General features: G+C 52.3%; 6 protein-coding genes across 6 annotated transcripts; 4 read left to right on the top strand and 2 right to left on the bottom strand.

The window, feature by feature from the left end:
• Positions 1 to 402: 402 nt before the first annotated feature.
• Positions 403 to 870, bottom strand: PG997_005753 (uncharacterized protein; the record flags this gene model as incomplete). Its single annotated transcript, XM_066810068.1, has 1 exon — positions 403 to 870. The coding sequence occupies one exon, from the start codon at positions 868 to 870 to the stop codon at positions 403 to 405; it is 468 nt and encodes a 155-aa protein (XP_066668991.1).
• Positions 871 to 2,000: 1,130 nt separating this feature from the next.
• PG997_005752 (amidase signature enzyme) lies at positions 2,001 to 6,234 on the top strand (the record flags this gene model as incomplete). The annotated part of the gene is made up of 6 exons (XM_066810067.1): positions 2,001 to 2,100; positions 2,155 to 2,633; positions 2,818 to 2,878; positions 2,927 to 3,657; positions 4,408 to 4,793; positions 4,845 to 6,234. The coding sequence occupies 6 exons, from the start codon at positions 2,001 to 2,003 to the stop codon at positions 6,232 to 6,234; spliced, it is 3,147 nt and encodes a 1,048-aa protein (XP_066668990.1).
• Positions 6,235 to 6,750: 516 nt separating this feature from the next.
• On the top strand, positions 6,751 to 8,855 carry PG997_005751 (uncharacterized protein; the record flags this gene model as incomplete). The annotated part of the gene is made up of 4 exons (XM_066810066.1): positions 6,751 to 6,794; positions 6,872 to 7,396; positions 7,458 to 7,755; positions 7,809 to 8,855. 4 exons carry the CDS (start codon positions 6,751 to 6,753, stop codon positions 8,853 to 8,855), a joined length of 1,914 nt encoding a protein of 637 aa, XP_066668989.1.
• A 677-nt stretch (positions 8,856 to 9,532) lies between these two features.
• Positions 9,533 to 9,748, top strand: PG997_005750 (uncharacterized protein; the record flags this gene model as incomplete). Its single annotated transcript, XM_066810065.1, has 1 exon — positions 9,533 to 9,748. One exon carries the CDS (start codon positions 9,533 to 9,535, stop codon positions 9,746 to 9,748), a length of 216 nt encoding a protein of 71 aa, XP_066668988.1.
• A 2,351-nt stretch (positions 9,749 to 12,099) lies between these two features.
• Positions 12,100 to 12,330, bottom strand: PG997_005749 (uncharacterized protein; the record flags this gene model as incomplete). The annotated part of the gene is made up of 2 exons (XM_066810064.1): positions 12,100 to 12,142; positions 12,188 to 12,330. 2 exons carry the CDS (start codon positions 12,328 to 12,330, stop codon positions 12,100 to 12,102), a joined length of 186 nt encoding a protein of 61 aa, XP_066668987.1.
• Positions 12,331 to 12,634: 304 nt separating this feature from the next.
• PG997_005748 (uncharacterized protein) lies at positions 12,635 to 13,042 on the top strand (the record flags this gene model as incomplete). The annotated part of the gene is made up of 1 exon (XM_066810063.1): positions 12,635 to 13,042. The coding sequence occupies one exon, from the start codon at positions 12,635 to 12,637 to the stop codon at positions 13,040 to 13,042; it is 408 nt and encodes a 135-aa protein (XP_066668986.1).
• Between the last annotated feature and the right edge of the window lie 1,070 nt (positions 13,043 to 14,112).

Raw genomic sequence — 14,112 nt, 5'->3', positions numbered from 1 at the left:
GCCTCAGGAAGAGCTTCATTTCTTTTCAACGCCCAGTCAAGTACCATGGTCTCACGGAGGCAAAGCTATGGTCGTATCGTCAACACATAGTCCCACTTATTTCAATATACTTGCTTAATATAGGTACGCCCGGCGATTGAGGTAGACCGACAGGAGAATTACGCCCGACTATCAAAGGTGACTGCTTAAACAAGGGCTTGGCAGTGTCAAAAAACGAAAGTATGTAGTATTCGGCCGTTAAACAGGCATTCCAAGTGGTTTGCTCTACCCCTGTTGCATATCGAGTGATTGGGCATCAATCAAGGCTGTGGCCGTTGGTGGCCAGACACGCTTCTCCAATCCCTACATGCTATCTATCCGTCAAGGCGCTGCTAATCGGATGGGATCGGCTAGCAACCCTCGTTACTCCCCAACGTGCTTCCCTCCATCCTCGCCCTTTTCCTCGGCATTCTCGCTACCCTTGCCGTCCTCGTCACTCTTGCTGACCTCGGTTTTCTCGCTCTCATTGGTGTCCTCCTTTTCCATCGTGTCCTCTCTTTCCTTGGTATCCTCACTTCCCTTGATACCCTCGCTTGTCTTGGTGTCCTCGCTTGTCTTGGTGTCCCCACTCTCCTGTATGGCACCCATAGCTTTCTGAGCGTCGTCCGATTCCTTGGCTTCAACCGGTTCCTTCTTATCGCCCTCGGCCTTCAGATGATTGCCCGCTATATTACCATCCATGACCATTTGCTCACCCCTCTCGAAGCCGTGGTCTGTGCCAACTTCTGTGGGTTCGGCGATTGATAGTGCATCCCAATTCTCCTTCCAGGGCTGTCGTTTCCCAGGAACTGGAGAGCCGGAGCGGTTCGGGGTGATCCCAGAAGACGGCATCTTGGTTGTGGTTGCGTTCGCGTTATGTAATCAAATCTCTGGCGTTCTGTTGTGGTGTGATCAGCCTCACTCAACCAGTCCGTCAAAACATGAGCCATAAGGGACCTTACTTCACGATTGTAGAATCCCAAAACAGTATCGTTTGTACTTTTGGTGTTGTGTATATGTGGATGAGTCGATAGAGAAAAGAAAAGGTGGGCTTGAGAATCTGCCCTGGGTGTTGCCAATAAATACCCGATTTCATGCATTTCTGTCTTCTTCTTCTCTGGTTCCTAGGAAATCCAAGCTGCGTTTCGATGTGCACACGAATTGTGAAGCGTCAGCTCTGGCAAAGCGAAAACTCGTTTCGTTTCGCTTGCCGCTAAGATCGGTAACCTGAACTGCCTAACGCCGGGTGCGCATACGCGATAAGCAAATCATGCGCGCCATCCTCGGGTTCTCGGGGCGCTTTGAAACGGTCCTCAAGAGAGAATGCCTCTGGGCGGACTTCTGGGCGTCCAGTACTACCACACAGGAGTATCTGATAGGGCATTCGCCAATGGGGTCTGCTGCAGGCTATTGCGGGCCAGAACGGCTCCTTCTGCCCACAGTTGCAACGCCTCGTTTCAAATTCGCCCGATAGACGAACGACAGTTGCCTGCAGCGGGAACAGTCCTATCGATATGAGTGGCCGTTACGACCCTATTCCACTGTTCCCTTTTTCCAGATCGACTCATAGGTCAGCCCATGAGACAATCATGATGAGGGCCATCCTTGGATTCGATATGAGTTACATTACTGCACACATCGTTGCTGGGCGCCGCCAAATGCACTCAATTGCGAATATGGTAAGTTGTGACTTCTCGGGCAATGGGAACGCGAAACCGACCAATCGGAAGTCGTCCCGTCTAGGCGTCAATCCATCTCAACACCAACTTCATCGTCAAGGCAGAAACGGATTTCATATCTAAAAGATTGTCAGAGAAGATATTGTCAACACGCTTGAGGGTAATTGATATAAGAGTGTCCTCGTGAGCAGTACTGTTGAAACGAGGGACAAGCAAATTAAGTCACGATAACTGAAGCCTTGACAAATCCAGTCTTCTACCACCCTTTAATGGTGCCTAGCAGAATCCTCATCGTCAGCCATCATGTCTTCAGATACCTTAGAAGATTTCAGGCTACGAGCCCTTGCCCCTGTGTACGACAACACGTCGCCGCAGCGTCGTTACCATCGCCGCCATAGCCTCAGTGCGTTGATCCTTGAGTTGTAATGCATGAAATTAGCCTAATAAATTGCCGCAGAGAGTTCGCAAGATTACGCAGATATGGTCATGGACTTTTCACATATACCCAGCAAAAAGTCACTGTACTCTGGCCTGCGCTTTGATGCCCTGGCCAAGTTCCTCGCGCAACCCTACAAAGGTCACACAGCACAGTGGAAATACCACCCGACGACAGCTGCTCATCATCAGGAATCCTTCCCTTTGGTTATGTCCTTCAACTGGCAAGACGGGCCTGAGAACAGACCACAGTACTTGAGCTTGCTAGATCAACTCGAAACTGTCTCTAGGTCTGCAGGTAGTCTGGTTGTGCTGAAGGGTTACCCGTCAGCCGAGTGGCTGAATTCTCTAGGAGCCAAGTTCCGAATTGACCCGGATATTTTTCAGAGGCACCTATGCTTTTGGTCTGAGTCCGGAACCAACATCTCAAGACGGGATATGGCACCGCGTCTTCCCTCAGCCCAAGCAGATACTCTCATGCTTCGGATTCCCACCATTGGGGTGCTGAATGGAGTAAAAGCACCAGCTCAAAGAGTTGTAGCCCAGGAGCGTCTGGAAGCCACCAGGATACAGACTTCAAGGGACATGGAGGCATATATCCACAAATTGAAAAGCCTGGAATCTGCAACGTTCCATCCGGGGGGATTCCATGGTTAGAGAGTTTGTGATGCTGGATACACACCAGTTTGCAATCGAGCAGGTCATCACCATTAACGTCTCATTAATGAAGAACGGAGGTTGGCAAAGTAAGTACCAGCTGCAAAATCAAGTACGGGTGACCTAATTTGGTTCAGGCATCGTATGGTCGGACGTAGGTCGTAGTCTCGATGAAGGTTCGGAAGGGCCCTGGAGACTGCGAATGCCTCGCAAACCAACGGAGGTGACATACCAGCCCATATCAATATTCAAACCGAGGATGGCTCTCGAAGGTGGGGCACCCAGTCGACAAGGTAGCGAGCCACACGTCCGGCCCCAGAGCGCATCGATACTCTTCGAAGAGTATGATCGAGATCTGGACACAGCACAGGCCGCGGTGGATCCGCTGTACGCCCTCAGCCCTGTCTTTCGATTCGCCCTGTTCTCGGAAATGGCCCTGCTGGACACGCTGGAGACGAATGTCCGGAGCGAGTTGACCCATTCTGCCGTGACGGCCCAGGAGAGCCCGACCATGTCGAACCTGCTGTACACCCAGCAGATCCTGAAGCGTCACATAGACAGCCTCCAGGACTGCATCGACTTCGTGGAACGCTTCCGGAAACGGCCGGCGTACCAGCCCATCAGGAACAGCACCAATGGCGCGTATACCGAAGAAATGGTTTCGATGCTTGACGACTTCCGGGCCGCGCTCTGTCGAGCCGAAGCACTATACAACGAGTGTGTCCAGGGCATAGGGATTGTGGCCCACAATGCTACCATCCGCGAGTCGCAGAAGGCCTTCGCAGAGGCCAAGAGTGTAACCAAACTGACCAAGCTGGCCTTGGTCTTCGTGCCGCTGTCCTTCACCACGTCGGCGTTTGGGATGAACGTGAGAGAGCTGGGTAATGGGGAGGCGCCATCGCTTTGGGTGTGGTTTGTTATAACATTCGTTTTTGCGATTATAGTGTATGCCCTTTTTCAATGGGATGCGGAGGAGCTGCGACTATTTCCTCGGAGATTGCTCAACAAGCGGTAGCGTTTTGGCATCCCTTTCGTTTAGCTTTCCTTCCACTTGATTCGTCGCCACATCGTACTAGTGGTCACGAACAAGACGTAGCGGCTGGGTTTATTGCGCATAGAATGGAGCATTCCTTGAAAGGGAGACTCAAGCATGGGTGACATTTTGTTTTTGGTCGTTTCACGAGGCGCTTGTTGTAGTCAAGCTTTAATACGATGCCCAAACCGACCAAGCGTTGGATGAAGCATCAGTGGCAACAGCCAACATGCATGTGTGTATTGAGCTGTGGCTAAATACCACGTATATGTGGCTATGCATGCAAGGGGTGACCTGCCTGCATGTACTTGATCCCCCTCGCCACCAACGAAATTGGGTTCGCTATCCCCGCCCCTTTTATGTCACAGGGTGCCCGAAACACGAGCCCGGAAATGGAAAACCATAACATCAAACGATAGGTTTCCTAGTGCTACTATCATGGATGATTTGGAACATTACGTACCTGACGATGGGGATGGGACTTGCCTATTCCAGGTAGCTGGTTATTCGTATGCGGCATTTGGTGGCTTGCAGGAACGGCCCCTTTATTGACCGAGCCTAGCTGTGTAACTAACGGTTCTGCAGTTTCAACCCCCAAACAAAGTACCGAACCCTTCCTTGGTTACCGTATTTGCTAGTCGCCCAGAAATACGCATAACCAAGTGTTGGATAAGATCGGTGATTCGACATTTTGAGAAACACGATGATGTTTTCCGACAAGAGTTCCTGGAGGGCTTGGTAGTTATCGGCAATTCTCGGGCAAATGTGATGTTCCAACCAGGCGACTGCTTTCTGCTCGGGTCTACGACGAAAACCAAATGGATCTATGTCACGCCGAGCAACAGCCATCCCAACAAACTAAAGCCGGGTCCCCACTATCTCTACGGCGGTCTTCTTCGGCCCGTGTGCCGGTTGTACGACGATGCGCAATATTGTTTCTTGACAACGCTCAAGCCTCAAAATACTGCAGCGTAATGCGTAACCACCTTCAAATGACAACGGTTAAGGCTAACATGATGCAGCGGAAGCTTTAGACAGCTGCACGTTGCTGGGACACGGTATCAGACCCTAGGTGTGGCGGTACCGTCACGGTTGCCGGCGTGTGACGACGGCAATCAGTATGGTCTGTCTCAGATGCGAATTGCCGTCAAGGATCTCTTCCAGCTGCGAGGTTTGAAAACTTCTCTCTGCAATGCGGACTACTATCGACGTTGTCCTCCCGCCCAAGCAACAGCTATCGTTGTCCAGCGGTTAGTCGATGCTGGTGCTCAGATTCTGGGCTTGACCAAGTTGAGTTCCATGATCGCTAGAGAAGAGCCGCTCGAGGCGGTGGACTTCCAAACACCCTTCAATCCAAGAGGTGATGGGTACCAGTCCCCGGCTGGGAGTAGTAGTGGAAGCGCGGTGGCCGTTGCATCCTATGACTGGCTCGACTGCGCTATAGGATCGGACACGAGCGGCAGTGGCCGGCGGCCTGCATTGGTGAACGGCGTCTATCAGTTCAGACCCACACACTCTGCTGTTAGCATGAATGGTATGGTCCAAACCTTCCTGAGATTCGATACACCATGTGTCTTCGCACGGAGTTTGCATGTGTTGGAGTCAGTTCTCAGGGCATGGATCCCGCCCGGAGAAACATCCGTGTTTTCCTTCGACAGGCCATTCAAGGTGGTCTTTACTCTGGACTACTTCCCTGTCCAGAACCTGGACCAAATGCGGCAGGTAAAGGGGTTTCTGGAAGAGATGTCAACGTTTGTTGGTGCTCAGGTTGAGGAGGTTTCTATCCAGGAAACTTGGCAAGTATCACCGCCCGACGGAGTTTCGGATGGTCTATCGGCGTACCTCCAGGATGTCATTTCACATACATACTTCTACAGCTTCTACCATTCCACGGACGCATTCAGAGCCGAATTCTCTCAAAAGTACGGTCGTGCTCCTTACGTCATCCCGTTTGTCCGTGACAGATGGAACACTGGTGCTGCTGTGAGTGACGAGCAACACACGGACGGTTTGCACAAGCTCGACATTTATCGAAGGTGGCTCCTTCAGCACTTGTTCAACTCGAAGAAAACACTTTTGGTGTTGCCGATTGCAAACGTGGAGCCGAACTATCGTGACGTCGTGAATAAGTCGCCTCCCGCCCTTGCTGATATTGATCAGCTGTACCTCCCGCCCATACTAGGATCACCGGACATTGTTCTGCCGATTGGAGAGGTGGAGTATCAGTCAAAGATTACGAGGGGAGGTGAATACCTGCCGGTAGCGATTAATCTTGTCGCAGCACCTGGCGAGGACTTTTGGCTGTTGAATGTAGCAAGGGAAACCTTGAGAAGAAGTGGGCGACAGGAGGATATCTACACGGGATCTCGTATTTATTCGACTGTGCTTTTAGATCGTACGACGTCTGCTTAAGGTTGAGGCTCGTCGGATAATTGAAACATGGGACTAAAACTTGTTTTGCTCAGTGATAGGGGGTGGGCAACCTAGGAAAGGGGGTTGGGGTTCGTTTTTTGTGCCGCTCAGCAAATGACTTGGTACATAAAGCTAAAGTCAAATCCACATAGCAAAAGGGGCAGGGGAAAGTGACAAGAGGGGTCCGGCAAGTCGGTGGTGGGGCTCCCCGGACTCCGATTATTTTGGGGGATACCAAATTCAGCGTCTGTCAATCAGCACAACCAAGGTCGGTCAATTTTCAACAAATCCGATTTGTCAGTTATGCCAATCTTCCGCTCGAAGAGAACTAGGTTCCCCAATCCCTTCTGTTCCCCAGTTTGATCTTCAAGGCATTCCTCGCTTTACGTACCTATGCACACACAGACTGTGTGTGATGTGGGATACGGGGGCTGTGGATCTTGCCAGAAACACGGGAATTCCCCCAGATCTCGCATTTTATCTAAAATGGATCTTGGGTGTCTCGTGCCTGCAGCCATGGAAGCCTCCACTGTGGTGCACGAGTCGCTCAACAAAGCCGCGTTTCACGTCAGTCACTTTTGCCCGCACAATCTCTGTTTGCCCTTCATGCTTGACTCTGTCGGCTAAACAACTCAAGACTCTGCATTGGTTCATCGATTGGACCTAGCAAGTCCACGGACGAAATGCCGAACTACGATACTCTGCCGGGAGATGATTATGACGACACCGTTTCCGAAGGTACGCCCTCGCTCACCGACGCTGCAACCGAGGATGTGCAGGAAGGCGTTCCAACCCCCATTCAATATCACATCGTCCACGACTTTGTCAAACAACACGGATTATTGGAGTATATTGATCTGTTTGAGAGATCCGCCATCTCACTACAAGGCGACGTGCGTGTAGATCAGATCCCCGGCATTACAGCTGCAGAGCTCCGCGCTCTAGAGCTCGAAACTGAGCGGAAATGGAGGCAACCGAAGACACTCTACTTCACCATACTGGTGTGCTCCATCGGCGCGATAGAGCAAGGGTGGGCTCAAGCTTCCATGAATGGCGCCAACCTTTACTTTCCCAAGGAGTTCGGGATTGACTCCCCGGATTTCAGAGACACTTTGCTCGTCGGCCTCATCAACAGCGCTATATATCTGAGCACTGCACTCGTGTAAGGAGCTTCACCCAAGCCAATCCTGTCAAAAATACTGCTGACACATCATTGCCCACAGTGGTGCATGGCTTTCTGAGCCTCTCAACTACCGATTTGGCCGGCGTGGTGCTGTCTTTACCGGCGCCTTGATGTGCCTTTTCTCCAACGTCGCGTCCTCGCTGAGTCAGAGCTGGCCCCAGCTCTTGCTCTTCCGTGTCATGGTTGGTATCGGTCTGGGTATTGGGGCCAGTACCGTCTCCATCTTCGCCGCCGAGTGTGCTCCGCCCTCCATCCGAGGTGGGCTAGCCGTCTCATGGCAGATGTGGGTCGCATTTGGTGTCTTTGCGGGCTTTCTGGCAAATGTGGCATTCTTCAACGTGAGTAAACTCCTATTTCAGCTTGATATCAGCTGCTAATCACCAATGAGTAGTTCGGAGAAATGACATGGAGACTACAACTGGTGGCACCCGCCCTGCCAGTCATACCTCTTGCGAGTCTAGTCTTCCATTGCCCGGAGTCCCCAGCCTGGCTGATGAAGAAGTTGCGGTATGCAGAGGCATTCGAGTCACTCTGCAGGCTTCGCAACACCGAGTTTCAAGCCGCTAGAGAAGTATACGCTGCCTACACTCTGACCAGGACGAGCAGCAATGACCCCATACCAAAGCCGTCCATTGGCAAACAGTTCATGGAGCTCTACTCTATCCCACGCATCCGGCGAGCCACCCTGGCCTCCTTTTCGGTCATGATATCACAGCAGCTTTGCGGTATAAACATCATCTCTTTTTACTCGTCCTCCATTTTTCTGGATGCAGGCTTCTCTAGGTTTGGGGCTCTCCTGGCTTCAGTTCTCTTCGGACTCGTCAACTTCCTGGGCGCTTTCCCTGCCATATGGACAATGGACACCCTGGGTAGGAGGTCCCTACTGCTTCTAACTCTACCACTCATGGCACTCACCATGTTCTGCGCCGGCATGACCTTCAGCATACCCGCGGATAGCCTTGCACACTTTGGCCTCTTGGCAGTCCTGGTTTACGTCTTCTGCGCTCTGTACTCGCCTGGAATGGGACCGGTGCCGAACTCCTACTCGGCCGAGGTGTTTCCGCTCTCCCATAGAGAGCTCGGCATGGCTCTCGCTGTCGCCACGACGAACGTTTGGGCAGCAGTGCTGTCCTTGACCTTCCCCAGACTCGAGACAGCTTTGGGGACGCAAGGAGCTTTCATCCTCTACGCGTTCCTCAATCTTGTGGCCTTCGTCTTGGTATACCTGTTCGTTCCCGAGACCCGGCAGAGAGGACTAGACGAACTGGACGAGGTGTTCTCGGTCCGCACGCGGGATTTTGCGCGGTACCAGGTTGGGGAGTACTTGCCTTGGTGGCTGAGACGCTACGTTCTGCGCCAAGATGTTGAGGAGCCGAAGCCGCTGCACCACGAGGTGGTATACAGGAGTATACTCCAGGGTGAAGGAGAAGAGCCTTGAGACCAGCAAGGACCGAGGCCGTTCTATACGCGACCTTATCTGCACTTCATCATCGGTGTACGGCTTTTCAAGCCAATGGGGTGAAAAAGGCAGCAGTGCCATCCAGGAATACATGTCAAATGCAGTCTCAACATCAATACAGCGCCATCATCTTCCCCTTTCGAGCTTTTTCTTTCCAGCTGCACGCACTTGTCATAGGGACAACACACCCTAATAAGTGCTGCTTTGTCATCTATCATTTTCCTCTTCATTGTACACACCACATTGTTGCGATAGAATTATCGGGCAGTTATCCAATTCCTCCCGGTTGCATTATCATCTTGGTTCATTTAATATCTTCAAAGCTATGGACGTCACTATCCATGTACCCGATGGCGCTACAAAGCACTGTGGCTAGCTAGCCCCTGAGTGGACGGATCTTCGCCACCAACTTGGCACTCGCGGCCACCCTTTACACTGCTTCTGGAGCGTCCTTGATAGAGACGTTGACTGCCACTGCTACATCATTCTTTGCGCCGAGGTTTGACACAAGGTGTTGAAACGATGTTGAACAAATCAAACTGTTCTACACGTACGGCGTCTCCAAGGCGATCACCAGCCCAACGCATGGCATCTGGGTCATCTTCACTCTGTTCCACGTGCGCGGCACGCAGATCGACAACTAGGGCTACGCCGCCATGTCTCTGGTCAACCTCACGGCTGGCGGCCTTACGCCCAAGTACCAGCCCATGTACCTGGCCCGCGCGCCCGCGGATGGGGGCGTGTTCGACAGGCTCGTAACGGCGATCAACACCGATCCCGTGGGCGGCGGCGCGGTGCGGCCCGAGGCGATGTGGAAGCTCCGGCTGGGCTTCGCCGTGTTCAGCCTGGCGCCCGCCGCCGTCGTGGCGTGATGTTCGGGGGTTTCTTGGCGAACGGGAGCACGGTGGGCTGCGCCATAGGGAGTTTGGGGTCTGTCTGAGGCTGGGCTGAGGTATGAGGCCAACTCCAGGACAGGCTAATCCCCACCCCTCGATGCAGAATCTGCCTCTAATACGGCCAAACAAAAGATAGAGCGAATCTGGACACACCGAACACCAAGGACCCCCACAGCTTGACAAGTCGAGTGCGGCCCCATAATTCAGGCCACCGCTCCGTAAGCATACCAGTGGGCCCGGGTCTGCTACCCGGACAATGACATCGTCCCTGATTCTCTAACGATCTAGCGGCCTGGTTCAAACCCAGCGGCGATGCCAATAGTTCAATTCCAAGTTACCGTATATGCAGGGATGAATGGAGTCCAATGCCTTCGTGGTTCTAGTGGACGTTAGCTGAGTGATAGAGCGCTGTCTCCATGCGCGACCCAACACCAATGCTAGTAACGGTTCCCGAGGCATCCAGACGGCGCGCGGAGTACTGCAAGCAAACAACATGCTCCTGAACGTATGTCCCCTACACATAGAGCTATCCCGTATTCTTGAGATCCGCTCAGCTGCTGAGGATCGAGCACGTGTTTACTGTCCCCATTCTCTCACAAGTATTCGACGGTTCAAGTCGAGGCATACAAGGACGTTTTGAGTACAGGAAACTCGGACCCAGGGTAAATGCTTTAAATGCACTGGTACCGACCGGTTTCGGATGTTTATGCCCAAGTGAGTAATTTTACGTTGGCAGCGGGATTGATTTGCCTGCCGGAAAGGGTGACGATTGGGGGCGGTGATATGGGGGAGGTAGGGTTACATCGCCTCTCGCTTCTCGTACAGCAGAACAGGCTTCCCGAATGAATGTGAGAGCCCTCAGCTGCCGCTTTAACCCTCCGTTGAACCCCTTGTCCATATCACATTACAACCTCTTTGTACAGGAAAGACCACAGCTTTAAGCTCAATAGATCCAGTGGGTCTACTTGTACAGCAAGCGGTGTACATTGCCATTGAGAAGGCCGTAGCTTGGTAACTCCTTTGACACCTTGTTGGTCTCGGCAGCTGTGTTTCCGTTATGCCCTCTGGGGCGGGGTGAGGGGGCCTGCTGACGCGAAGGCCGAGCAGCCATGTGGTTGGTCTTTGCTATGAAGCACTTCCCTAAGGCACTGGGCGCGCTGAACGTTCCCGACTTAAGACTGCATATTACTGGCTCCGTCGCGTTCGATGGAGGCATCAGTACGTCGCGTACCCAAAGAAAGATGAGTCGTAATTACGTCAGATCGGGATGCGCTGGACGGCGACGTTAAAAATATCAAGCCCATGTGTCTTCAAAGCCAATAGAAATTATGGGACGGGCGTATTGATGCCTTGCTTCTCATATAGAAACTACGTACTTCCAGTCGTCGTAATGGGAGGTGCCTGAAGCCCCGCCCTCCTTTGGGCATCTAAATAGGAGTCACCGCATTTGATTCGCCTTTCTTACAGCGAGGCAGCTTGCTGCCTTTTTACTAAGGGCAGAAGCCCTAGCCCCCTTCCCTTCCTTACGCGGTGTTTCCCGTGCTAGGTAGCATTGATTCGACGACTCACTCCTTCTTGAACAGATGAAGCAAAATGTACCAGCATATGCATAGATATCCACAAGGTGACCTTACCATTCGTCATTGTACCAATTATTTCAGGATATGTAACATTTGGCTTCCAGTCCGCTGATGAATCCAACGTTGACGCAGATTGCAACGTTCTGTATCTAATATTACTTAGAGACATATATATGCATCCCCTCCACCCTGCCGATCTATTGACTTTTTCTCGTTGCTGGACAACGCAGACCTAAGACCCAACGGTTTATTTCTAGCATTCTTGTTTACATGACGTCATATTAGTTATTAGATGCCGAATACGGACCTCATCTGCCAAGGAGCGAGCTCGACTATCATTCACTCTTTCGACCCAACTCCTCAGCTAGAGACCTTCAACCAACTGGAGTGAGTGCGCAGCGAACTCAGGGGACAGAACGAGAGACCATGCAGGCCGATCAATCATGGCTTCCCTTTCTTGCCGAACCCTTCCGGTCGACAGCGTCGGCCATCGTATTTCATGCGACCGGAGGGCTCGTGGGCGCTGCTGAGGTCGACTTCGAGACAGTACGCAGCTTTTACAATACGTTCAGGAGTCTCTTCTTTTCCTCCTCGCTTCCTCTCTTTTATGATGATCCCATTCTCCACCCCCTCATCCACGTCGAACTCAACTTCGATTCCGGGTCATGGGAGGTTTCAATCCTTGCAACCGTGTTTGGGGACGGGGATTTCTTTGGTCGAGGCCCGACGCAGTTCAAAAACCCCGACCTACTTGGCAGTCGCCTCGGCGTTCACGGCTACCACAATAGAGCTGTTTCTCTTGAGAGCGGCCATCATAAGCCAGTCATTACCTCACTCAAGCACCATGGCTTTGCCGTCGGCAAAGTCGACCTGAGCCTCGTCGATCAACGTCTCCATGCGCAAGTCGCCATAGCCGTTCGTGTCGGAAATGATGTCTGGCACGCCGATGAGGTGTTTCCTTTGGAAAGGGTTGATCATGCTCGATTGAGCATCGGCTTGGAGGTCGATGACACTTCCGATCCATCATTCAACGCACATGAGCCAGCCCCCTGCGAGATTTTGGGGTCGGACGAACAGGTCCAAAGAAGAAACTACGTTCATCGATACCGTGGAGGACACTGATATCGCCGAGAGCGAAACTACCATGGTAAATGCTCCGTGCAGTACAGAGCCAGTGCTCCAAGACCATCTGGGTTTACGTCTCGGCTGGGATGGGAAGATTCCCCTTTGGATCTCAGGGGCAACGTTGAAATACCGGGTTGATCCGATGTCTCTCTCGGACATGGATCTTTGCCACATCAAGGCGTCTCTGGTCCAGGCCATCATCCAGTGGAAGGGTGCTGGAGTAAGCTTCGTAGAGGCCAGTCCCAAGGAAGAAGTGGACTTTGTCGTCAGGTACACCACGGGCCAGGGTTACTTTGCCCATGCTTTCTTTCCTGGCGATATCGACAGTGTGCTCAAGTTATACCCACATGCCCTCGATCCGGAGTATAGGGGGGCCCTTGCCGGTATCCTCGCCCACGAACTGGGTCACATCATGGGCCTGCGTCATGAGTATGTGCGCGAGACCGAGGACAACTCCCGCGCGTTCCTGAGGACCGCCAACCTGAACTGCCCCGTGGAACAGCCTGCCTGCTGTTTCGGGGCCGAGAATCCGCTGTCGGTGATGAATGCGTATTGGAAAGGGTAGCGAGTGCATGCGCAAGACATCGCAGAAGTCAAGAGGCTTTATGAATGTGCTTGGAATATCTATGCCGGGAAGGATATCGTTCGACATCGCCCGCGGACTATGGAAAGGATGAGGCCTCATATAGGAACCAATGGACACTAATGGTATGTGCAAGGAGGATGAATCCTCGGTCTCTGTGGCCATCCCACCATTCGCGCCTTGCGAGAAAGTCCCTTTCAAGATATATCTCTTGTTGTACGACAGAGAGCGTCAGATGATTCATAAAGTGCTAGCTAGAGGAAGGAAAGAAAAGAACAAAAGAGAAAGGCACTACGGTGCTAATAAATACACAAATGGGATATCTCGCGTCGCGCGTTAGGCGCGTCAAGGGGCTGACCCCTGCCTCCATCTTACTGCGACATCTCTCCCAAACTTAGAGTGGCATTACTGAATACACCCGGAAGTCGTTCGGGACTCGGACGTCGTCTTTGGCTGTGGCTGGACACCTTTCACAAGGAACATGTCGAGAGTAGACTCGGCGTTCAAATATGAGTGGCTTGAGCTCAGACAATTGAAAAGCTCCGTGTGTAACATGGTAACTCCGAAATGTCCTAGAATCGGGATAAGCAATACGAGACATAAGTGGCATAGTCCCCCATCACATCCAGCTCTTCCGCAAGGCTGCAATTGTAGCTCAACCTGCTTTCCATGACGACTACTTACGACAGGCGATATGACAACGGGCTTCAGCGCATACGACGCCCCTTACTTATTCTTGCTGGATGGGGCGTGCATGATCGTCGGCTCGCTCCTGATATTCTCCGGGGTTCTTGGCACCTTTATTAGCGTCCCCAAACGTAGGTTTTGGCACCCTTGAATGGCATCTCTGCATATCCATAAAGTACCGTACATTGATGTTCTTGAAGTGGCAGATATCTATGGGCTTGGAGCAGCGCATCCGGAGACATGGGTACTCATGCCCGCCGCGACCGGACGAAACCTCGGGGCCGGGATCTTTGTCTGGAACATGCTGCTACTGGGTGAGAGGAGATCGTTGGGCATCTTCCTACTCTGCTGGACCTGGGCGGGCA

This window comes from Apiospora hydei (assembly GCF_038363865.1).
Source record: "Apiospora hydei strain CBS 114990 chromosome Unknown utg000005l_segment0_segment0, whole genome shotgun sequence".
NCBI classification, from domain to species: Eukaryota; Fungi; Ascomycota; class Sordariomycetes; order Amphisphaeriales; family Apiosporaceae; genus Apiospora; species Apiospora hydei.
The sequence above is the reverse complement of the archived record's forward strand: the minus strand, read 5'-3'. Positions and strand labels throughout refer to the sequence as shown.